Genomic DNA, 25,749 nt, shown 5'->3' on the forward strand with positions numbered 1-25,749 from the left:
GAAAAAGTTGCTTTAGATACATCGTTTTAAACCACTGGAAATCACGAGTTATGTTATACAAACAGTTCTGACACCAACCTTAGCTTCCATTCTATGCAAAGAAACCAGTGAATGGAGTTATTGACACTCAGCAGCATCAACACACCTTTAAATCTGCTCTTGTAGCTCTAAATAGAATTTAATGGGTGTATTTAATTTTAAAAATTCAAAAATGATCACATCTGTGTATATTTCAGATGGAGAACTGAATATGCGTATTCCAAAGCAACATAGCATGCATGGAATAGACTGGAGTGTACATAAATGATGATACTCTGCCCCCACAGAGTTCTTTTGTGATGCTGGGGCAAGTCACCTCTGCCAGACTTTTCGACAGTTGGCCACTACTGTGTGATTCTCATTTTCTGGATGCCCAATTTGAAACCATGAGGTGATGAAGTGCTGAGCCCTCACTGCAGCAACTGAAGTCAATGGGAGCTCTGCCCTGAACAAATAAAGTGCTATAAAATTTTAAGGGTTTTTTTTTTTAAATCAGATCATAGTGTCTCAAATTGGGTACCCCAAATTAGTGGACACTTTGACATTAATGGTGTTATTCCTTAGTTCCCCATCTCTACAATCAGAATAATGCCACTTTCCCTCCCGGGGGCAATGTGAAGATAAATGTATTAATGTTTGTGAAGCAGTCAGATGCTACAGTGCTGAGGAAATTAAAACTAGAAGGGTATGGAAACACACACTTTGCCATTGAGTTTTACAGCTTACAGCAAAGGAATGTGGGACTCAGGAATAATAGATTCAATTCTACGTTCTTCAAAGGAGTGATCTATAGTGGTTATTTGGACACTTCTGCCCCTGTCCCCCAGTAACCTCTCCCTCTTCTTCTGCTATCCATCTACCCCCTGCCAGCTCCTGTTCATTACTCCCCACCCTAATCCTGCCTGTCCCCACCCTGCTCCTATCCTCCCCCACCAGCTCCAGTCCTGTGCCCCCTTTGCTTGTCTCCTTCCTCTGTCTCTCGCCTTTTGCTCCAGCCCTTATCCCTTACTTCTGCCAGTGTTCTCCCCACAACCTTCTTCCAACCCTGTTCCTATGGCGCCTCCTCTTCTGTCTCCCCCTGCTCCTGCCTCCTTCCTACTCCCACCTCCTAACCCTCCACCCCCAGGCTCCTATCCTCCCTTCCCTCATTTTCCCTCAGTCTTCACCTCTCTCCATCTGAGTCAGGCACTTTGTTTCCTTTTCCTTCTCCTCCATGCTTGGGCACCAGCATGGCAAGAATTGGGAGCGCAGGAGAGCTAGTCACCCTGCTGCCGGTTCTGGTTCGTGTTGCCGTAGTGGCCTCTATAGACTGGAGGAGCAATAGCAGGGAAAGTCCTGCTCAGCCTCTGTAGCCCTGAGTGGGATCACGCTCATTTGATCAGTAAGGATGATGCATGCACAGTCCAGTCACACACAGGACCTGTGAGGGTCAGGAAACTTAAGCAGTAGCAAGTATCTACTGAGCATGTGTGAACTATGATTTTTCAGAACCTTATAATTTGACCAAATTTGGGCATAGTTTCATGGGAAGAGCAATAAGCACATCTATAACACAAAGGCAATCCTCCTGCCAAATTTCAAGGCCCTGCTCCAAGGTATGAAAGTGCTAGCTTCCCAATGAAATGGTTATATGCACTTTTTTACCATCAGCAAAATAATCTGTTTTTCCCTAACCTTGTTCTGAGAAACAGATGAACTGGTTTAGCTGAAACTTTCCCCAAAACCTCAGTCAGAAGCAAAGACCTGCCATGGAAAATTTCAGCTCAAGCAATTTAAATTTGGCAATGTTATAAGCAACTGAAAACAAGATTTTATAATGGGAAGTATCAAGCAATCTTAAGTACAGGTGTCACTACCTGCATTGCATGTTCGTTTGTTTGTTTATATTAAGTGTGAGGGTTAATTCCAACACCAACAGTGCTGTTTTATTGTAAGGAGCAGATTTTTTATGATCTTGAGTAAAAGATTAGATTCGATTATGTTCCCAGCCTCGCTCTCTGGTAAGGACAGTTCTCTGATGAAGCATACCACTACCACATCTACTTTACACAAAAGTCACACACCACAACCTTAACTCTCCCTCACTATGGATACCCACTCTCCAGTACACCCTTTGCCAAACTTCACCTTTTAAGCATGCCAGAATTCCATAACTGATAGCAAGGGACAGGCTGAAGTAGTGTAGTCCAAGTGGGAGGGTACTGAACTAGGACTCAGGAGACCTGGGGTCTATTCCAACGTATGCTAGATGCCACCAGTCGAGCTGCCGATTGAATGGGGCTCCGCTTCAATGCAAAGAAGTGCGCATCTCTCCACATCGACGGCAGCAAAAGAGACTCGGTGCAGGCGACAGGGTTCCAGATCCAGGGCGAGCCCATCATCCCCCTGGCAGAGGGGCAGGCGTACTGGCACCTCGGCACGCCGACGGGTTTCCGCGTCCGGCAGACACCCGAGGACACCATCCAGGAGATCTTACAAGATGCCGCCAAGATCGACGCCTCCCTGCTAGCACCATGGCAGAAGATAAACTCCCAGAACACCTTCCTGATCCCCCGCATCTCTTTCGTCCTGGGGATCTGCCGTGGCGAAGGTACCCCTCAACAAGGCAGACAAGATCGTCCGGCAGCTGGTGAAGAAGTGGCTGTTCCTTTCTCAGAGAGCCAGCAACAAGCTGGTCTATATCACCCACAGGCATGGCGATGCCAATGTCCCCCGCATGGATGACCTCTGTGACATCGCGGTGATCACCCACGCCTTCCATCTGCTGACGTGTCCCGATGCCATGGTAAGGAACATCGCAGCAAATGCCCTCCATGACGCAACAAAGAAGTGGATCGGCAGAGCCCCCTCCAATCAAGACACCGCCAGATTCCTGAGCGGTTCTCTGGATGGCGAATTTGGACGGGACAGTGGTGACATCGCTTCACTGTGGTCCCGTGCTCGCAATGCCACGCATCGCCTGGGGAAGCGCATCAGCTGCCGCTGGGAGTGGTGCGAGGAGCGCAGGAACTGGGAGTCCTGGTGCCGCAGATCAGGTCCGACGACTACACCATCTTCACCCCGAGCACCAGGGGCATGCTGGAGAGGACCCTGAAGGCGGCCATCCACTTGTTGTATATGGAAACCCTGAAGCGTAAACCAGACCAGGGTAAAGTCTTCGAACTTACCAGCAAGTGGGACGCCAGCAACCACTTCCTCGCCGGGGGCAGCTTCACCCGTTTCGCCGACTGGCGGTTCATCCACCGCGCCCGGCTCAACTGCATCCCGCTCAACGGAGCCGTCCACCACGGGAACCAAGACGAGCGTTGCAGGAAGTCCGGCTATTCCAATGAGACCCTGCCCCATCTCCTGTGCAGCTGCAAGCCCCACTCCAGAGCCTGGCAGCTGCGCCACAACGCCGTCCAGAACCGCCTGGTGAAAGCCATTGGACCGTGCCTGGGGGAGGTCGCCGTGAACTCCACCATCCCCGGGACGGACAGCCAGTTACGACCTGACGTGGTAGTCACCAACGAGGACCAGAAAAAGATCATCCTCATCGACATCACGGGAGAACAGGACCCCGGCCTTCCGCGAATCCCGAGCTCGTAAGCTGGAAAAATACGCCCCCCTGGCCGACACCCTGAGAGTGAAGGGCTACGAGGTGCAGATGGATGCCCTGATTGTCGGAGCCCTGGGTGCTTGGGACCCCTGCAACGAGCGTGTGCTGCGGACCTGCGGGATCGGTTGACGGTACGCACAGCTCATGCGGCGCCTCATGGTCTCAGACACAATCCAATGGTCCAGGGACATCTACATCAAACACATCACCGGCCACCGACAGTACCAGGAGGTGTGAGCCGGTACAACATCGTGCATCAACTATGGGAAAGGGACTGAGATACCTTTTTTTAATTGGACCATATGAACTGGAACCATAAGCTCACTGAACATTAAATCCCACCAAATGAGGGTAGATCCATCCTCATCATCGTATCCGCTCATTATACTCCACACCTGAACATAGCCATTATATGGACAACATACCCCCATATCTCAATGTCTGTACTTTGACCCGTTAAACTTTTACCCCCAATTGGGGAGATTGCAGATTATGTATTCCTTACGCCACCTGCTCCTAAACTGAACTTCGCACCCCTTGATAATCTGTACCTTATTCCCTGATAACCAGAAACTTCTATGCCTAAACTCTGTACCATTTTTTTTACTTCAACATTATCTTAATAAAATTATTAACATGAGTCAATTTGCCTTTCTGTTTCCCCTCCTTCTCTTTTCTATTTTGTCTGTTTAGATTGCAAGCTTTTCAGAGTGGGGACTGTCTCTTATTTATGCGCTTTTACAGTGCCTGGCACAATGGAACAGGCTGGGGTCTTTATGTGGTCCTGTAATACAAATAATAATAAAGGAGGGTGGAGAAGGGAAAGCTGAGGAATAGTTTGTGGGTGTTTTGGTAAAGGGGGTGCTGGAAGGCTGGCATCCCTATGGGGGCAGAGTTAAGATTGTGATGAGTGATCTGTGGCATGCAGTGGTAAAGTGCCTTCCTCTGGGTGAAGTAGAGGATAAATACTGTGATATGGCTTAACTTTTCATTTCCTTGCTTTTGTGGGTTTGCGTCAGGCGTACTATGTGTATAGCAACCTTAAATATTTCATAACTTTTTTTGTGATATGATATATTTTAGGCCTGGGTGGAGTTAAAAGGAGATGTGAGGGGAGAACTGTGCTGGGCCCTGTTGAAGCTGGGAACGTAGGAGAGCGGTGGGGTTAGGTCCAAAGAAGTGGAAGGGAGGCTGGGTGAGATCCTACTGAGGCAATTGAGTGAGTATGTGGAGGCCACGTGAAGCCATACTGAAGCAACTGGGTCTGAATACTTAGAGGGGTGTACATATAGAAGTGGAGAGGAATGAGATGGCTGAGTGTACAGGATGAGCGGACTAGATGCAGCTGTAATGAGAGGAGGGTGTGTATGAGTGAGGCGGGAGTATGCTGAAGTAGGGGGAATCAGACGGGGCTGTAATGAAGGGGCTGGATGTGTGGAGAATATACACAGAGGTGGTGGGCAGGAGATGGGTCCTTTGTAAAGTGTGTGGAGTGGGTACACAGAAGTGGGGGGACTGGATGGAGCCACAGTGAGGAGATTGTATATGTGCATGTGTGATGGGGAGGATATGTGGCAGCGGGGAGTACTGGACTGGGCTGTAGTGAGGACAACTGGGTGTGGGTATGGGGATACAGAGTTGGGGGGGGGGGGGTGAACAGAGCCACAATGAGGAAGCTTTGCATGTAGGCACAGGATCAGACAGGTTTCTAATGAGGCATGTGGGTGTGAGGATGGGGACACACAGGTGAGGGAGTTAGATCCACAGTGAGGAGGGTGTGTATAAGTTTGTAGGTGTAGGGACCAGTCACAGCTGTAATGAGGAGGCTGGAGGTCTGTATGGTGAGTATGTGCAGTGCTGCAAGTGCCAGGCATTAGGGGTGACAGGGCTCCAGATACATAAGTGTCATGCTTGCCCGCAGCCCTAGTGAGGTGTCAGTCACCAGTACAGCAGGCAGCAATGAGGCAGCAGGGATTCCCCATGCAGTCTCTTCCTGGTCTCAGAGTTGCTGTGGTACCTGTAAAGCAGCTAGGCCAGCTGCTTCTCCTCCTGTCTAGCTGCTCCTGGCTAGCTGGCAGAGATGGTGGCTGACACGGGCTATTATAGCACCGCACTGGTGGGCAGGTCAGGGAGGGGAATGGAAGAAGCTGGGAATTGAGGGAGGGGAAAAACAATGTGGCCCCATGCAAAGTCTGGCTCACGCCTCTCACATCTGTGAGAGACCTCACGCAAAGGGCTCTAAACAGTGGGGCATGCAAAAGCAGGGGAGTGTATATTGGAGGGGGAGGCTAGTCAAGGCAGAAAGAAGGGGGCTGGATGAGGCAATAAGCAGAAGGGTGTGTGGGAGCTGGGAACCAAAGGTTACCATAATAAGGCTAGGGCCCGCATAAACTGATGCAGGGAGAGGCAGAAGGGGACTGGGTGGGGTGGTAAAGAGGGGGCTGGAGCTTGGGTATGTGCGTGTGTATGTCTGGTGGGGAATGGAGCTGGAGGAGGCCTTAGTAAGGCTGGGGGTGGGAATGGATATGGGGAGGCTGGGTCTGAGAGGACTGGATAGGGGAATAATGCAGAGATGGGGGCAGTGGGCATGCGCAGATGGAGAAGACCAGAAAAGGGGGGGGGGGGGCTGGCAAAGTGTGTTGAAGAGGTAGATGCTGGCTGGACCAACAATGAGGAGGGTGGGGAATTTTGTGGAGGTGGCCATGCAGAAGTGGGGGGAGGGGCACTAGACGAGGCTGGAGTGAGGAGAGGCGGGGTGGGGGCTGCTAGTCCATTATTCCCCTCTGAAGCTCTAGTCTGGGGCTGGGGAGGAGACAAGCGCGGGGAGCATATTCTCCAGGCTGAAGGCTGCTAGCGGCATTTCCCAAGGAGCTGGCCCTGGCTGGCAGGCGCTGCGAGAGGCAGAGGCGGCAGCAGGAGCCAGCGCGCGCCGGCGGGCCCAGCTCTCCTCGCCGCCTGGAGGGAGGGGCTGGGTCAAGGGACTAGAGGTCATGAATATTTAATGAGCATATTCAAATCAGCCAGTTGCCAGGGCGACCTGCGGCCTGGCCGCTACCTGCCGCCTACCCCGACCTGGAAGGCCGGAGGGCAGCGGAAAGGCTGCGGGCCGGCCTGCGTGGGGGCACCGCCTGCGGGGGCAGGGGCCGGGTCTTTCCCCCGGTGGCGGGAGGGAGGTGTGCTGAGCTCCTTCCACCTCTGCTGGCAGCAGGCGATAAGCCGCAGGTAGGAGTCTCTGCCCCCCCCCGGGGCGGGCTGCCCCCCCGGGGCATGTTTGGACCAGAGGATGGGGGGAGACGCAGCTACCCGGGGGTGTGAGGAAGGGGAAACAGCAGGAACGGCCTTCCCTGTGCGCATAGCGCCCCCGCCCCAAGCAGGCACTGGGATCGGGGCTGCCATACGCCAGCCCCTGTGCGCCCTGGTATGAAGAGGAGCTGCCCATCCGGGTCCAAAACCACGAGGAGCCCTTGTGGCACCTTCGAGACTAACCCATTTCTTTGGGCATAAGCTTTCGTGGGCTGTCACCCACTTTAGCCCTCGAAAGCTCATGCCCAAATCAATCCGTTAGTCTCGAAGGCGCCACAAGGACTCCTCTTGGTTTTTGCTGATCCCGACTCCCACAGCTACCCCTCTGAAGCCCATCCTGGTGTTTGTGGGATTCTCCTCATTTTTGAGGGGTGACCTTCCGGGTCCTTTCCCAGTCTGAGCAAACATGGTTCTGCCTTTGGGGTGCTGCATCCTGGCACAAGGACATTATAGTGTAAAGTTAGTGACGTGCTAATAAAGTGGTGTCGGGCCATGGGACTGCGTAAATATCTTAGACGTGGTAGCCCTGCTGGTGGTACTCTTAGCTTTCCACTACCCCTATCTTAATGATATGTCTCTATGCTGCACGAGGTGCAGGCTGCTATCTGCTTTCCAAGCCACTTGCTATGAAGTTTGTGTTTCTGAAAATCCCAATCCTGTGATTTTTGAGACGTCGCAGTTTGAACACAAAACAGGGAGCCAGAAATTCCTGGGTTCTAATCCTGGCTCTGCTTATTGTGTGACCCTAGGCAAGTCCCACTGTTTTTTTTGTGCCTCTTTTTCCTGATCTATAATATGCAGATGAGAACACTTGCTTACTTGATGGGGGTGTTCTGAAAATTATTTAATGTTTGTTTAGTTCTTGGAGAATAGAAAATGCTGTAAAGTGTAAAGGACTATTCATTATTATTATTTATTAGTAATATATGCCCAACTGAACAGGAGGCAGCAGGCACTGATTGGTACAGTTAAACTCATACAATTATCTGAAAAGACTGGGAACACTGATTTAGACAAGCCTTTCAGAATAAGCAAAAATCTTTTTTAGTGAATATGTCTAATAAATTCTAAGGTTTTAAGACCAAAGACAGTTTGTGTTCCTGTTCTAGAGCATCTACCGTACTGGAGGGGGGAAAATCCTTTATACAGAATGTTTGATGTTCTCTGCTTGTTTCAGGGCTGACAATCTGTTTTGGTTTTTTTTAATTGCACATTTAAATTATAGAAGTCTGTGGAGCTTTGAGGGGAAGCATACTGAAATATAAATAACCCAGGCTAATCCCAAAATGTAGGGAATTATCCCTGATTATTTTAAGAGATGGGAATAATTTATTGTTCATAGTTTTTAGCTGGTTCTGAAATGGACAAAGACATTTATTTATTCAGTAATTGAAGTGCTGGTCCTGTAGCGCATTAGGGGCCTGATCCTGTATAGGTGCTGTGCATCCTCAACTCGCATTGGCCTTCATGGGAGTTCAGCACCATGCAGGATGTGCTTTTCACTTTACAAGATTGAGCCATAGTTTATTCAAGTGCAGTATGTTCCCAATGCACTATTGGGAGTGTGTGTTGGATGCCCCCTGTTAAAGTCAAGATGGTACTTTGTGCAGGTGATGCCCATGATTTCCAACTAGAGAGTGCATGCTCCAGGGAACATGGCCAGCACTCAGTCATGAACCTTCTACGTAATACAGAAGGCCTCCATATTGTGTACCTATTTTGTGCAGTAATCGCCTGAATACTTTAGTAGTTTTCTTCATGAGAACAAATGTGATTGTTCTAATGTAAACATCTATTGCATTTCTCATTCTGACTGTTTTTTCCAGGCAATACTTTCTGCAGTTAAAATGCAATAAATGTTGACTTCAGCCTTTTATTCAATGCTAGGCTAAAACAAACACTTTTCTTACCACATTGAGTTAGTTTGCTTCTTATGGCCACAAAGACAACTATTGTTTCTGGCGTTCAGTAAATAACTGGTCCCAGGCACATCAGTTGTACTTTATTAAATCCTTTACCTTGTCCTGATTACTTCTGGAAGCTGCCTTCAGTTTTTATTTCTTTATGCAGTTCTAAGTTATATTCCATTAGGTACTGTCACATTTTTAGGACATATTAAGCACAGTCCTCTGCTATTGTGACTGACGAAGCAACAGTTTTCCTCCTATTTATTACAGAATACTCCAGCCTTTAGAATCCATTTTCCTTTTCTTTTCTTTTTATTGAAGACAAGCATCTTAATGTTGTTTTAATAGGACATGGAGCAAGCACATGAGACACTGCACTAGAAGCCCATTTGCTACTAAAGACCAATGGAAATGTGACTAGTAAAAGAAAATTGCCATAAGAGGAGAGGGAGATGGATATGAAAAGAAGGCAGAACAACGGTGGATAGAAAAGAAAAGGTGAAAGATAAAAGCTCGGGGGTGAATGACTTTACTTTGTTTTTAAAAAATTTTACAAAATACCCATAATGTTTCAGGCTTCTGCATTTTTAAAAATCTTTTCTTCTATAACATGCGCGCTCTCTCTCTCTCTCCCATCCTCCATCCCCTCCTTCAAAAAACCCCCCAACCCTTGAAGGCTTTGCCTAATCAAATACCTGGATAAGAAAGTAGTGTGCAGTCATGTCAGAGTTCAGGATTGTTGCAATCTAAAAGCTTTTCTGATGCTTGCACTCTCTTCCTATGCTTGAGCTTTAGATAATATTCTTTATTACCAGCAAGTCACAGAGGAAGAGCAAATAATACATAGAACTAATGGCCTGAGGACTGGCTGTGGTATAAAGTGTGGTGGCTGTAAAGTGTATTCTTCAGCACTAGGATTGCATAGATTCATGCTGCCGAAGACTGACATGTTGGAGGAGTAGTTGCGGATCATACGTTCCTCTGTAGCAGGAAGGAAGAACAGCAGTTTTCAGTGTAAGGATCTGGTGTCCTATTGAATTCATCCGTAACAAAATCTTTTGGTCTGTATCTTTCCACAGTGGAGTGTTCACGTGTCAGTGGAAAGAATAAAAAAAAGTCTATGATGTCAGCAAGCTACCTTTCATGACACTGTGGGATTCAGTATGTGAGCTGTCCTTTGAGCAGAAGTGAGTTTGGCTTCTCCAGGGTGGGTAACTACTTGTTCCACTGTCTAACTGAAACGTATTTTGGGACAGAACTAGAATACAGCATCCAATCTTTTCAACCTGCAATAGTATAAAATTGTTAATGCTACAAAATAATATGAATAAAATTCCTCATCTTGGAGTTACTTCATTTCATATTAATGTGAAAGGTTTGATTTTTACTTCTGAGAATTATAGATATGTTGTTCTTGAGTTAGAACATCCTTGAGCAACTCACCAAAATGAATTTAGAAGTATTTAACTGTCTTGAATTTGCTAGTAAAACTGAGTCTGGTTAGTGTTTTTGTTACCATTATGTGTTCACAAAACACGGTAACAAATCCACCAAATAGTATTTGATGATATTACATGGGCTACACATAGTTGCCATTATACAAGTTGAAAGTTGATTTGCCATGGCAGGTATTATGTAAAGGCTAATAGAACTGCACTAAAAATGGAAAATCATGGCTCAGGAGCTAAGCTTTTTTAAAGGGGCACGTCTGATTAAAATTTGGATATTTTTAAAAAAACAGATGGTGTTACTTGTATAACTATTAACATCTCAAGTTACTAAAACTGGAAGAATATTAAAAGTGTAACTTACTTTTCACTGTGTATCTGGTTTACTTCTTGCACTACATTGATCTTAGACAATTTCACTTTTGTTTATAGTTGGTTACTAATCCATTTCACGTCCTCCTTTTTATACAATACCAGTATACTGTAGTGTTTGGATTGAAAATGGAAACATTTTGTTGATTATTGTGTATACAATACCTACATTGATTTGACAGTGTTCCTTTAAATTTAAACAGTTTTTCTTTGCCAATTTTTTGGGAGCATTTTGTACCCAAATGTGCTCCTGAGCTGTTTTCTGTTGTTTTCCTTTGACTTCTGCTAGACCTGAGTTTCATTATCAGAAAACTTGGTCTGAGCATAGCACTGGAAGTGAGGACATTTTTTGTTCTGAAAGTGACTCCTTTTGTGACCGTGGCCACAACTCATATAACCTCTCTTCAGTGGTGGATGTAGAGTTAGTGGGGCCCTGTGCTCAGCTTCATTTTTGGGGTCCCTCCTTGGGACCCAGCCAAAAAAAAGAACATTCTCTCTTATCTCCCTCTGCCCCCATTTTTCATTCTTTTTTTCTTCATCCTCCTCCTATAAGTAATAGGAAGTAAATGAAAATAAAGTGAGGTACCTTGATTGTTTTTATAGTCTATTTTATTTTTCCACAGACCACTTGAAAATTGCTAAGGGTCTCGGCAGACCACTTAATGATCTTTCCAAATATTGTTTGTACCATTAGATAACTATTGTAAAGCGCTTTGGATAAGAAAGCTTTATTAAAAAAAATGTAAAAAAAATTGGGATGTGGGGTCTGGCCAGGACTTAGGGCGCAGGAGGGGGCTCGGGGCTGGGGATACAGGGACTGGGAGGAAGTTAGAGTGCAGGAGCAGGCTGAGGGTTGGGGTGCAGGATCTGGCCAGGAATTAGGGTGCGGGACAGGGCTCAGGCTGGGGCAGGGGGTTGGGATGTGGAGCGTTTACCTGGGGCAGCTCCCGTTTGGTGCGAGGGGTGCAGGTGGGGATGTGGGAGGTGCAGGAGTCAGGGGGCTAAGAGGTGTTGGGGGGTGCAGGAGTCAGGGAGGCCAGGGGGCTAGGGGCATTGGGGGGCAGTAGGTATGGGAGGTTACAGGACTCAGGGAGGGCAGGGGGCTGGGGGGTGTGAGAGGGGTGCAGGAGTTAGGGCTGGGAGTGTGTGAGGGGTGTACAGGAGTCGAGTCAGGGCAGGGGGCTAGGGGTGTGGGCTGGGGTCGTGGGGGTGCTCCCAGCCTCCTGCCCTACCCCAGCCCCCTGCCCCGAGCAGCTCACAGCAGGGGGCAAGGGGGGGTATGTGTTGGGGGAGTGCGGGGGCCCCGCCTTTGCTCAGTCCTGCGCCAATTCCACCCCCTTCCCAAGGGCCCACCGTGAGCTGCTTAAATGTTACTTTCTTTTCTACAATATGGGCAAATCATAATTTTTGTATATTATTTTTCAGACTACATGCTGAGGAAGCAACACTTTTGTTCCTAGTTGTTAAATCTGCTGTGTAAGAGGAGAGACCCCTGGAGGTAACTTTTCTTTTTAGCAGTATACAAAGATTTGAACATGGAGTCGGGATAGAAATGGGATGTGCTATGGTGTTCTGGTGCATTCAGCACTATGCTGTCTCAGTTCTGCAGTCCAGTCCTAGAGTCTCAGATCTTAGATTTCGTGTTTTAAGTCTCCTAAGCAAAACCAAGTCTAAGTCCTAAGTCTACATGGAAATGAGGTCTGAGACAACTTTAACTTCAACTTCAGTTAGACCTATGAGACTTTATGCTAACTTGGCATGGCTGATTAGGAAAAGGGAGACCTTCAGACTTTTTTCTGATAAAGCTACTGTGAAGAAGGAATATAAAGCATTGGAAACTCACAGGGATGGTTTTTTATATTCTAAATGATTAAGACCACATTTAGGCAAAACTTTACTCACATGTTTAACTTTACTTATAGTGAATAGTCCCACTACTCACTGTGTGTAAAGTTCAACGTGTGAATAAGCCTTTGTAGGATCAGGGCCTAAAACCGAACGTTGAGCTGTGTCTTCTTCTGTGTTTGGAAAGTGTTTAGCACGATGGGTGCTACTGCACCTTTAATAATACTTCAGTACATAAGGGTAGCCTGAGAATATTAGGTCAATTGAGAAATTAGTACTTGGGTTATTGTCCCTTAAATGTCACAGAAGATCCAACGTATATTGAGAGAACTTGTAGAATACTGAACTGTAGATCAAATCTTTACTCAGCTCAAGATAATACAATTATCTGTAGACTGCATCCCTTGGAGGAGATTTTGGAGCTGGAGTGTAAAAAGAAGAATATTAAGTACTCTCAGGCAAAAGACTTCATTACATTGGAGTTAAGGCTGAAATTGATACCTATATCTTGGGGATGGGTGGGAGGAGTATGGTTGAAATTTAGATATACTAACTTTTAAAAAAAAGTTTTTTTAAAAATAAAATTAAGATTCCTCCGCAACTTTAATTATTTCCCCAATATTGTGCTCCCTGGTGTATCCTCCATGTAAGACTACCATGTGTTTATGATAAACAACAACTAGCTGACATCTTAATTTCTGTATCATCATCCATGATGATAGGGAGAATTTAAACACTGTGGCCCTGATTCTCTACTACATCCAAGCTGTGCTCAGATGGTTGCCTGGTGGAAGTTAGAACAGGAAGGGGTGGGCAGTGCTGACTTCCACCACTAGTGTAAGGTCTTATACCAGTGAACGATCAGAAATAGAAGAGCTCTGCTTCACCACAACCCCTGCTGTCCACATCATGCCCCCAGTAAGCCTCTCTCCTTTCCTTATGTTAGATGTGGGAAGAGGCTGGTGCAGAAGCAAGCAGAGCCACCTCTGCCAGATTTCTGCCACCAGAGGGTCTCCCTATGCAAGAGTAATTCTCTATCAGCACTCTCTGGCCACTTCGTGCCACAGGAGCCAGTGAATCTAGCTCTGTATCCTTTGGTGGTTTGTAGCCACAGATTAATTTGTGGACTTGTATTCATTGACATCCTCTGTGGTGTACATAGCAGTGCATAACTAGTATTCTACCTCCACAGGCTGCTAACAATAAAGACTGTAACAATTGATTCAACTTTGATTTACTGTTTCACTGATTCCTAATAGCACATATAATGGAGAAAAAACATTTGGCAACTAATCACAGAATTATTTAACTTAGAGGCATTTCCAGCACATACGATAAAAATTTCTCACTTTCATCAGAGATCTGGCAAAGTATTATACATCTTGCTCTTTATACATGCAATGTGTGTGTGTGTGTGTGTGTGTGTGTGTGTGTGCAGGCTTTGCATTATATATGTACTTAAAAGCCACAAACTTCTGTTTTATACTTACCTATAATATAAACTTGTGATTTTAAAATACACTGCTTTTTTATTTATCTATATTACATTTTGTAAAAAAATGAAATGAAGCTTTCACCTCCAAGTTGCTGTTTCAAATCCAATCTGGGTTTATAGCGTGGGCCTGCTGCACAGAAGTGAATTTCACTCTGAATAAGCATAAAGACTGAAGACGCCTCTCACTCAGGATGAAATTCACCCCTACATAGAGGGCTGGCATAAAGGCTATGCACCACTTACTGCCTGTTTTTAGAGTTTAAGTGGAACCTAAGTGGGGCATAGGCCTTGTGAATTTCACCCCAATGGCATCTCGAGGTCAGGGTTTATGCACATTGCTAAAAGCTGTGAGGAAGCTTTTGCTGTGGCTAAATAGAGGACTTGGTACCCTTCACAAGCAGTAAATTCACACAGGAAGAATGTAAACAATGGGCCAAATCAGATTTTCTACCATGAGTGAATTTGGCCTAACGAATTCAAACTCAAATTCAGCAAAGCACTTAGATACATACTTAATTTAAAGCATGGCCTTAATTCCCATTGATGTCAGTTGGACTATGCTTAAAATTAAGTGTGTGCTTCAGTGGTTTACTGAATCGAGCCTTCATGTGGTTGTACAGTGAGGAGGGCCTGATTCCAGTCCCAGTTACACCTGTGTAAATTGGATATGACTACATTAAAGCCACTGGGTTTTCAATGCTGTAAGCAAGAGGAGAATCAAGGCCTGATAGTCCAAATACTTATGAAAACAAGAGACGTGTCAGGGAATATGTGAATGGAATGATTATTAATGCTTTATACAGTGATTGCTCTTAACCCTTTACAATTTTGTCTTTGAAAACAAGATAGCATTACTGCAGTGTTCACTTCTTTCCCCGTACTTAAGAATAACAAAAGATTAATGCAGTAACATCTAGTTATCCAAGGTAAAAAGCTGTTGAGGGTGACTGCTATATCTAAAAAACATATTTTTAACTTTTTTATTACACCTGCTAAAATAGAGTAGTGTAGGATGCTGCATATTACATAAGTGTTGCAGGGAATTGTTTTTCCCCTTTAGGGATTGATTAAAGTAACGGTAGTTTCCTGATGACATCATAGTAGATTCCAGCTGCCCAAACAGTCATTTTCCAGAAGAGGTTATCTGCAGTGCACTTACACAGAATTACACTTAAAAGGGCACTTACAGTTCCCTTAGAACTTTTAAACCTAACTCAGAGTTGAATCCTTGGTAAACACAGAATTCTTTGTTTTCATTTAGTGACGGTGGTAATGCTGGGAGCACAGCCATGGCTTGTGATTCTGCAGTTAAATGAATAATTACATAATCATGGACTGCAGGAAAAATTAAATACTTCAATGGACGTTCCATGTATTGAGAAGACAGCAGTATGTTTTGTATAGAGAATTTTCAGACCTGCAGCATAGGAAGAAGATAATATGGAACTCCAGTGCCATACCTGAAATTAGACTCATTGCTGCGCAGAGTAACTTTTTGAAGGCATGAGCAGCCAAAAAGCAGAAAAGGCTGCTTCTTCAGCAGCTGGCTAGGAGAGCAGGACTGTGCTTGTTATGGGGTGCTGACTGATTTCTTTGCTTCCTGGAGTAGCTAAGGAAAAGCCTGAAGAGGTGAGAAGAGAGGCTTAACCAGGAGATGGGAGGGAAAGAAATGGTGGAAGCACAAGGAGTGGTGTGACTGACAGCAGAGAGATGGAAACCAAGTTTTTTTGGCTCCCATTCTTCAGATAAGAACTATAGGGACTATTTCACTAGTTCAGAAGGCACTAAAAGTTAACCAAAGGTTTCCGTTTGTCACTTAGGGCTGTATTTCAGTAGCGTTTGGTGGCTCATGTGGTGACACCAGCACAATGTATACTGAGGAGTTACTTACAACAGAAGATAGCAACAGTGACATTGAGGGACTTGCAAATGGTAAAACTTCCAATCCCGGTATGCTGTGTCCTCCTCTTCCCTTGGGACATTTGGGGCATTCAGCTGTATTTATTTTTATATTTGCTAGGACAGTTTTAATATGTGGATTTATAAATTTTCCTAGCATAATGCCGGATCAGTCTGTGTAGCTATTGTTTTTAAAAACAACAGCCTATTTACATTATGTGGACAAGAGCTTTTGCTAATACTTTGATGTATGAGCTTAGAAGTGCTAAGGGCGAGGCACAGTCCAAAGGGTTTTTCCCAAGTTTCAGGGGAAAAAAAGGGGCGGGGAGGTGGGAATTAATGTAGAGGCATATGCTTCTGGTAACTGCCATGTTTGAAAAGCATATTTATATATATTTAATGAAGAATGCACTACATCATCATTAACTCTCATATAAATCTTTTTAGAAAGACGGCACAGTCTTGGAGCTTCACCAACTTGCCAGGACCTAATCACATCAATTTACTAGGAAGAAATTGGCAGAGAAGAGTTAATTAGTCTGTTCTACAGGGAGTTCTAATAACACAATAGTCCAAGGACAATTTTGATAATAATCCTTATCATTTATATTCTGTAGAACCTTACATGTTCAAAATTTTGTACAAGTCATCTTCACAACACACCTATAGCGAATGTAGGTAGGGTCAGTATTATCACCCCCATTTTAAAATGTGATGTGATTTGTTGAGGCTACGCAGTAAGTGTCTGGGAGATTAGAACTCCTGACTCCATGCCCTAACCATTGACTTCAGTGGGGCTAGTCATGTGCTTAAGTCCCTTGCTGAATAAAGGCCTGTGTCCCCAATCCTGCAATCACTAATGCATATTCTTAATATGGCATTTATTCAGGTGAGTAGTCCCACTGAGGTCAGTAGGACTACTCATAACGTGGATTTCCTGGGGTTTGTTTTTTTTTAATGATTGGGCTGAGGGTGGTTATACTTGAGCTACCTTACCTGTTTCAGAATTTAATGTTATTGTGTAGGATATGATAGAGCCAAGGAAAGCCTGCAATGTATAAGGAGTTCAGCAGCCAGTCTGTGCTGAGAGTAGAGGAGAACCCTAGGGAAGCTTTAGAATATCAATAGGCTTATAAGAAACCCTAGGGCAGATGCTTAGTGACTTGCTGTTGCTGGTGGCTACTGTCTTTCCACAATTGACCTGTACACAAAGTAGCACATGAGCATGTGCTCACAGAAGACCTAGATTCCATGACTTTACATTTTTCTTTAGCCTAATTTTTTTCCCTTCTCACCTGGACAAAGGAAGTTCTGTTACCATATACTGCATATATCTCCTGTGGGTGCGGTAGTTTTGCCAGCTATCCCAGCACATATTTCTGGGATTAACTGGATTTTTGTTTGAGCAGTATACTTTACCTTTAGGATTCCTGCATCACTGTCTTGTATTTCTCATTTTGGACATTATTCCTCAAAGTTCTGTCTCCTCTTGAGGAAGTTTTAACATGGTCAAAGTGCACCCTAGAAGATTGATATTGTTTACAGACAACAACTCTGTTTCAACACAGACAATTTGTAATGAAAATATTGTTCTCTTTACTACTCCAGTAGTTATGAATAACAGATCAATTGCAGGAAGTACAGAATTGGGAGCATCACTTCAGATATTAAACCACAAATTGATCTGCTTGTCAAATCTTAAGTAAGTGCTGCATCAACACATGCCAGAGATGGGAGGACATTTTGAAAAGTTGTAGCGATGGACTGAAACAATGAGATAAATGTTTCTTTTATATAAGTGGGTTAACTCTTTAGTGCCAGTGTCTGCACATTCCTGCTGTTAGCACAGTTGCATTTTGCACTGATGGATCACATCAATAATTCAAGACTCCAGAAAAACACACTGAATGTATACAGTAGGCAAATCTGTCACCTGATGGTGATATCTTTGCTAGAATTAAAAGGAACTATAAACCTTTATAAATAATCTAACAAAACAGCCATACTTATTTATCTGTCATCCATGTCATACAGCCATACAATGGACACTGTAATCCCAGTCAGACACTGGACAATCAATTCTCCAAGCAAAACTAGGCTTCCTTTGATTACTTTTGTCTTTTTATTTTAGTCTTCTGTTCTGCTTCATATCAGCAAGATCTGACTCTTTTGAACTATTGGGGACTAGTATTACCCAAAGTTTTGAATAAAGCTAACATTGTCTAAACGAATGGGACCAAATTCTTCCCAGCAATCTGCATAGGAGTATGCTGGAAAACCCACACTCAACAAGTGACGAGAAGGATCAAAGCTGATTGAATTGATTTCTTGTGTATCTGAAACAATGGTATAAGGATACTTCACAAAACCTGGGTGACAGAAAACACAGGGGAGTGTTACCCGACATGGCCTGGAAATCAGAGATCATGCTTCACACAGATATGTCCATACTCCCTGGCCAAGGACAGACCATTATTATCTTCCTGTTCAGGTCTAATATAGGGTCTCACTCTCACATAGATTATTCTCATACTTATTAGGAATAAATTCTCAGTGGGTTGTCTGCAAACCTGGTCATGGCAATAATATGGGTTTAATTTAATGCCTTCTGCAGCAATACAGGACATATGTCCATTTGGGAGCTGTTTATGTATGTTTTTATGTTCCAGCTGGAGTTTGATCCTAGTTTTTAAGTTAAAACTTGCCTTTTGTGATCGTTGGTATTCTCCTCTGTAGGAACATGTAAGAAAGAGCCAACCATATAAGAAAACTAAGACTTGGAGGTTATACTCTTGAGTCATGCAGGCTCTTTTGTAAAACCCAGCCCTCTTTCTTTACAGGAAGGAAAGTATATTCATTGAAGCCCTAGCTGAAAAATGCAAGCCCTCACTGGATGGAGGTGGGTGGGAAGGGTCTCCCTTCTGAACAGAACTTTGTAAAAGAATGATGTGTTAGTGAAAGAAATTACAATGAAAAAAATAAAATGGTAGATCTTATGGAAAAAAAACAAAGTAATGAAAATATATAGGTTAGGAACTCAGGATTTTCAAAATCCTTTCCCCACCCCCTCCTTCATTTTAATGGGCAACTCTGGTGTTTTAGAAGCTACGAGCCTCATGGTTCAACTCAAGTGTAGTTTTATGGTGCTTACGTATAAGCGGTTAAAAGTATAAAAAGCAATAAGTGGGTGCAGAGGAATCAGCTCTTTAATATTTTTAGGTATTACACTATGTTATGGTTCAGAGCTAGTGAATTTGAAATGACAGAGTAGGCAGTTTTTTCCTATGGAATCATAGAAATTTAGAGCTGGAATGGACCTTGAGAAGTCAAGTCCAGCCCCCTGCTCTGAGGCAGAGCCAAGTAAGCCTAGACCAGTGGTGGGCAACCTGCTCTTAAAAACCTCCAAAGCCAGAGAGTCCACAACTTCCCTTGGAGCTTAACTACCCCACTAGTTAGAAATGTTTTCCTAATATCTAACTAAATCTCCCTTGCTGCAGATTAAGTTTATTTCTTGTCCCACCTTCAGTGGACATGGAGAACAGCTGATCACCATCCGCTTTATAACAGCCCTTAACATATTTGCAGACTGTTATTAGGTCTCCCAGCCCGGTCTTCTTTTCTTAAGACTAAACTTGCCCATTTTTTTTAAGCTTTCCTCATAGGTCAGATTTTCTAAAGCTCTCGTCATTTTTGTTACTCTCCTCTGGACTCTCTCTCTAATTTATCCTCATCTTTCTTAAAGTGTAGTGCTCAGAACTGGACACAATACTCCAGCTGAGGCCTCACCTGTGCTGAGTACAGAGGGACAGTTACTTCCCGTGTCTTACATACATCACTCCTGTTAATAAACCCCAGAATGATATTAGCCTTTTTTTTTGCAACTGCACCACGTTGTTGACTCTCATTCATTTTATGATCCACTATAAATCCCATATCCTTTTCAGAAGTATTACCACCTAGCCAGTCATTCCTCATTTTGTAGTTCTGTGTTTTCTTCCTAAGTGAAGTACTTTGCCCCATTTTTATTGAATTTAATCTTGTTGAATTCAGACCAATTCTCCAATTTGTCAAGGTCTTTTTGAATCCTGTCTCCAAAGCACTTCAACCTCTCCCAGCCTGATGTCATCTGTAAATTTAATATGCATACTCTCCACTCCATTATTCAAGTCACTAATGAAACTTGATCCAGTACTGGCCGCTTCAGGACCGCACTAGATACACTCTCCTAGTCTGACAGTGAATCATTGATAAACTATTGTTTGAGTACAGTCTTTCAACCAGTGGTGCACCCACCTTATAGTGAATTCATCTAAACCCCATTTCCCTAGTTTGCTTCTGAGACTGTAATGTAAGACACTAATTCAAAGTGGCACCAGACCTGCCATAACCACAGATACAAAATCTGCAGCAATATTTCTACTGCTACAATGATCAATACCACCCACAATACACCTTTCAAGATCCATGGGTCCTATGCATGCCTATCACAATATGTGGTGTACCTCCTCCAGTGCACTAAATGCCTCAATAACAACTCTGTGGGGAAATGAGAAAATCACTATGCTCCCAAATGAACTCACACAGAAAAATGATAAATGACCTGAACAAGAGTTCTCTATAAGCCAGCACACACACGCATACTCCGTAGACTTTGATATTTCAAAATCAGTTGCTATAAGTTTTGTCCAGAGTAGTAGATCTGGGAACCAAATAATGGTCTGGTTCAGTATGAATTAATTTAGATAACTACTTCAATCCTATCCCCTTAAACTTTATCTTATTCCTCCCTTGAAACAGGTGTGATTTGTTTTGTTTATAAAAAAAGACAGTTTTCAGCAGTAGGAACTAGTCGACATGTTCTGACTCACATTAACAATTCATATCTCTTTCACATAGTACAGAACATCCTATACTGCAACCTATTTTGTCCATGGTTAAAGCTTAAGAAGCTGGAGAAAAGTAATTGTATGTTTTGGTACTTACACTGGCAGTATGAGCTTCTATAAGTTCTTTTCTTTGTCATTTACAATCCTCAGAGGGGTTGGGTAAGGTGCAAGTGTGGCAGAGGGGGAAGTGGGCTATGGTGTTATTGGAGGAGGCAGATGAGTGTAATGGGAGGAGTGGGAGGGAAAACCCTTCACGTGAATATCCTAAGTTTATTATTGTTAAAGAACGTTTGTATATAGAGCATAGTGTTTTATATAGCTAATAAAAGACAAAATCCCTGCCCCAAAAGCTTACAGTCTAAATTGATCATGGCAAGACAGGACCTGAGAGGAGATCACGAGAGGCTAAAGGAGGAGAGAGAAAAGGAACATACAGAATAAGGTTGAAGTTGCTTGGGTATCATATTATGTATCAGTTTAGTTTCTATTTGTTTTTGATCATTTATAGCAGTGGTTCTCAAAGCCGGTCTGCCGCTTGTTCAGGGAAAGCGCCTGGCGGGCCGGACCGGTTTGTTTACCTGCCACATCTGCAGGTTCGGCCGATTGCGGCTCTCACTGGCCGCGGTTCGCTGCTCCAGGCCAATGGGGGCTGCAGGAAGGGCGGCCAGCACGTCCCTTGGCCCGCGCCACTTCCCGCATCCTCTATTGGCCTGGAGCGGCGAACTGCAGCCAATGGGAGCCGCGATTGGCCGAACCTGCAGACGTGGCAGGTAAACAAACTGGTCTGACCCACCAGGGGCTTTCCCTGAACAAGCAGCGGACCGGCTTTGAGAACCACTGATTTATAGCGCCTTGTGGAAATTCTGCCAGCTCCCAAGATGAGTCAAATTAACCTTTGCTAAGAGTATGCAGTAAATACTGAAAAAGAAAACTAGTTCTTGTTCTTGTTTTTATTGCTTAGGCCATATCGAAATGGAACTAAACTGGAACCTCCGTCCAGGCTCAGCCACAGTCCGGGTGACTGATTTGAGGTGGCAGGGTCTCCTGAATCCTAGCCCATTGGTTAAAGATGATAGAGAGCTACTTATGGATGAATACCTTTCCCCCAGTAAACTGGTGAGTGGCCTCTCATTTTTTTAATGCAGCTGTGAGGAGCACACTAGCATATAGTCACATTATCCTTGCTTGCTAACAGCTCTAATCAAGACTGCATAAATATAGAATAGCTGACCGTTAGAATTTCATGGAAAGTGGTCTCTATCTTAAGATCATTTAACATATACATTTGTCTGTTTCATATACAGATATGACCAATGTAGTTCCTTCCATGTTTGTTTTCGACCTAGTGAGGTAGGCATAAAATAGTGCATGTAGCATAATCATAATTCAAAACATATCTAATTAATTCTTTCTAAAGTGCATTGAGTTCTATCAGAACATCAGAAGAGGGATTTCTACATGGATTGTGTGCTGGAAATTGAAACCGTAATTAATAATTTAATTTTTATTCCTGAATAGAATAAAATCATCCAAACGACACTCTCACTTGCCTATATGTTAGTCTTGAGAGCCAATTATAAAGTACTGAAAGTATTTTAAGTACGTTCTATATTTATCAAAGTGCCTATAGTTTTCCACTTCTGTCAAAGCGTAATTGAAAGCCATTCTGTTTTTTGACAAGGGAAAATGATCTTGGTGCAGCCTCTTGTAAGAGAATGATGCATTGAAATCTATTGTGAAGAAACCCTTTATTTCACAGTATATGGTATCTACTGAGTACTAGTGAAGAACACAAACCTTTGTGGTCCTGAGAAGCTGAGGAATGCTGAAGTGGAGAGAGCTAAGCAACAGAGAAGTTGCAATAAAGACTGCACCTCCCTGCATGTCACACAGCTGAGCTTCATGGCAGAACTTTGTACAAGAGTGATGGGGCTGAGGTTGTGTTTTAGACAGGCCAGGGGAGTGGTGGGAATATGGTCACTGCATCTATGAACTGCCTAGATCCCCTGGGCCTCAACTCCAGTTTTGTGGGAGGGTAAGTTGATGGCAACTAAAAAGCCAAATCAGAAATCAGTCATAGCTGTAGGAAGAACAGAAGTCTAACTCTGGTAAGTTTAAGTGTTCCTCTGCATTCTGCTCTAAAAAGTACGGTACAAGTACTCTGCTACTGGCTGTATACAGCAGCTCTTGGAGTCACATAATTACCTCAGGTTCTAAGTTTCATTTTAAGAAAACAAAAGCAATTTTGTAGCCCTCACAGTTGGGAGGAAAAGATTGAACACGTGACCTGAGTGAATCAATAAGTGATGTTTGCTTGAGTCTGCAGACAGCCTGTGTCAATAGCCCTGAGAGGTGAAGAAGTGCAGTGGGCCTGGCCACCCATATAGATACACCCATCTGCTGGGGTAAATTGTGGGGGGCACCTCCGCTGCCACCACTTCTCTGGGGTAAGAAGTGAACCCTGCTGTTTCTGAGTGGGAGAGGCCTCAAGTTTTACCCTTGCCATTGCTTTCAGGGGCAGAGAGGGCTACTTGCTGCCAGCCCTGCCTCCCCAGGGTGGAAGACAGGCCCCCTTCTACTGTGTGGGGCCAGGGCCACACCATAGCTTGAGGGCAGGGTCATGAGGAGCCTCCTTGTCATGGCATGCCTAGGGCACCTGATTGATTGCCTGATCCTGTTGCTGGCTCCTTTTAGTGACTCGGCTTGAGAGAGGCAGTGGGGACTGGCACAGCAGCAACAAAAGAGGATTAGATGATGGTGATATTGGTTATGGAAGTGAATGGCTGTGGTGTGAGTAACATATTTCTGAAGAGTTACTAAGTCTAAGCTGAGAGAAACGAAAGGTTGAAAAGTTTTGTTTCTCCTCTCTGTGCCGAAGAATATGTCACATATAAGGCTCTGCATAGGAGAAAATATCAGTTCCCAAGACGTGATCTGTGGAGGTTGTCTCTTTCAGAGAACTAAAATACTGTTTAATTTCTCTTATTTCTTTCTCCAAATTCCCAATTTACAATTTTTTTTTTTTTTTTTACTATCTAAGAATCATAATGGGATGCTGATCCATGACTAGGGCTCCTAGGTGCTATGTAATACAAATGATAATAAAAGTCATGAACTTGACAGTGCACTTTTGATTAGATAACTAGTTACAATGAGAACTGCCCCCTTCATATTTGGCGCTCTTCCTGTTCATGAAATGTTTAGATGTGAAAATAATTTCTTGGTGAGTATATAGAATATAAATCTCTGAATAGTTGCCACATTTTAGGGTATACCTTGTTCTGTTTCTTTTGATTACACCCAATGACTGTGATGTCTCTGTGCATGTCTGCTTGTTCTTAGTTAGTCTTTGACAATAGATTATGTCCAGTGTAATATGTATACATATAATATGTGTGTGGACTAAAAAGTTCCCAGGATTTTATGCAGTGCTGTTGTAGCCATGTTGGTCCTGGGATATTAGAGAATCAAGGTGGGTGAGGTAATTTCTTTTATTGAACCAATTTCTGTTGGTGAGAGAGAGAAGCATTCAAGCTACACAGAGTTCTTCACCTTGAATGGTTCCTTAGAATATGTGAAAAGAAAAGGAGTACTTGTGGCACCTTAGAGACTAACAAATTTATTAGAGCATAAGCTTTCGTGAGCTACAGCTCACTTCATCGGATGCATTTGGTGGAAAAAACAGATGCATCCGATGAAGTGAGCTGTAGCTCACGAAAGCTTATGCTCTAATAAATTTGTTAGTCTCTAAGGTGCCACAAGTCCTCCTTTTCTTTTTGCGAATACAGACTAACACGGCTGCTACTCTGAAACTTAGAATATGTGCTAACTACAGGGCCGTTCTTAGCCATAGGCAGAATAGGCAGCTGCGTAGGGCACCACTGTGCCTAGGGCACACTGTGCTGGGAGTCTGGACAGACAGGAAGCAGTGGAGCTTGTAAGAGCAGGGCTGCTGGGTCCTAGAGAGAGCCAAATGCAGCACAGTCTGAGGAGACTGGCTGCTGGGGTCTCTGGGAAGGGGAGAGGGTAGAGGTGGGGGAAGGAGGAACTCACCTGTGAGTGTGACTCTCTCCCCCAGCGTGAGGTGAGGCAGGCTCAGCGGTTGCAGTATCCTTTGTCGTCCCCCATAAGGTCCATTCTTCTCCCCGCCCCCACGGAGCACCCTCCTTCCCCCCCCTCGGAGCACCCCTCTCTCCCCTCCGGCAGGACTGGGTTGGATGAGGGGAAGGGGGGGCTGACTGGCTGCATGCTGAGGAATGAAAGTGAAAGTAACTCACTTCATCGGCAGCCAGACAGGATTGGAATGGTCACATGCAGCTGGCTGGGCCAGATAGCATCAGTGAAAAATCAGGATGGGGGTTGGGGTGGGGTACCAGATGTCCCACTTTTATAGGGACAGTCCCAATTTTTGGGTCTTTTTCTTATATAGGCTCCATTACCCTCCACCCCCGACCTGATTTTTCACACTTGCTGTCTGGTCACCCTGGGTGGGGGTAATTGGTGCCTATATAAGACAAAGCCCCAAATATCGGGACTGGCCCTATAAAATCAGGACATCTGGTCACTCTAGCTGGGGAGCGCGTCTCTCCCCTGGGCTGGCAGCGATCGATCTCATCCGGGGGGAGCTGCGCAGGACAGGATGAGCTGCTGTGGCTCCGTGGGTGCCCCGTCCCTGAGATCAGATGCTGTGCTAACTTCACCGTGGTCCGTTGGGCTGGCGGTGGTGCCCATTGGCGTGTGATCAGACCTGAAGGTTTGCTGCTGCTGTTGCCACTCTGTACCCCAAGAGGTGGATTTTGTGGTACTGCAGTTTTCCACCTATCTCCTCCTCTACTGCAGCTGTTGGATCAGCAGGCTGGGGGTTGAGTGAGCCAAGCAGGAAAGCAGTATTGTGTTGCCATTTAGATTGTCATTTAACAACTTTGTTTGCCAAAAACGCTTGCTAAAAATCCTGAAT

General features: G+C 44.5%; 1 protein-coding gene and 1 long non-coding RNA gene across 14 annotated transcripts in view; one reads left to right on the top strand and one right to left on the bottom strand.

The window, feature by feature from the left end:
• The window catches only part of LRRC56 (leucine rich repeat containing 56), a 137,666-nt gene that overhangs the window by 32,946 nt on the left and 78,971 nt on the right, over positions 1 to 25,749 (top strand). The window contains exons 1-5 of one of the 13 annotated variants that reach the window (XM_038406192.2): positions 9,206 to 9,345; positions 9,927 to 10,054; positions 12,093 to 12,165; positions 15,828 to 15,939; positions 21,754 to 21,908. In XM_038406192.2, coding sequence (XP_038262120.1) covers positions 15,876 to 15,939; positions 21,754 to 21,908 — 219 coding nt within the window. In that variant the 5' untranslated portion in view covers positions 9,206 to 9,345; positions 9,927 to 10,054; positions 12,093 to 12,165; positions 15,828 to 15,875. Of the gene's footprint in view, positions 1 to 6,660; positions 6,860 to 9,205; positions 9,367 to 9,783; positions 9,862 to 9,926; positions 10,055 to 12,092; positions 12,166 to 15,827; positions 15,940 to 21,753; positions 21,909 to 23,118; positions 23,198 to 25,749 lie in introns of those variants that run through there. The other 12 variants (XM_043515849.1, XM_038406193.2, XM_038406194.2 and 9 more) reach the window with 12 other exon arrangements.
• Positions 9,845 to 24,941, bottom strand: LOC122460515. Its single transcript, XR_006281871.1, has 3 exons — positions 24,846 to 24,941; positions 17,326 to 17,427; positions 9,845 to 10,133 (listed from the first exon to the last, which is right to left on the bottom strand). It is a non-coding gene; the product is annotated as an uncharacterized LOC122460515 (long non-coding RNA).

The sequence above is a fragment of the Dermochelys coriacea genome, chromosome 6 (genome assembly GCF_009764565.3).
Source record: "Dermochelys coriacea isolate rDerCor1 chromosome 6, rDerCor1.pri.v4, whole genome shotgun sequence".
NCBI lineage: Eukaryota > Metazoa > Chordata > Testudines > Dermochelyidae > Dermochelys > Dermochelys coriacea.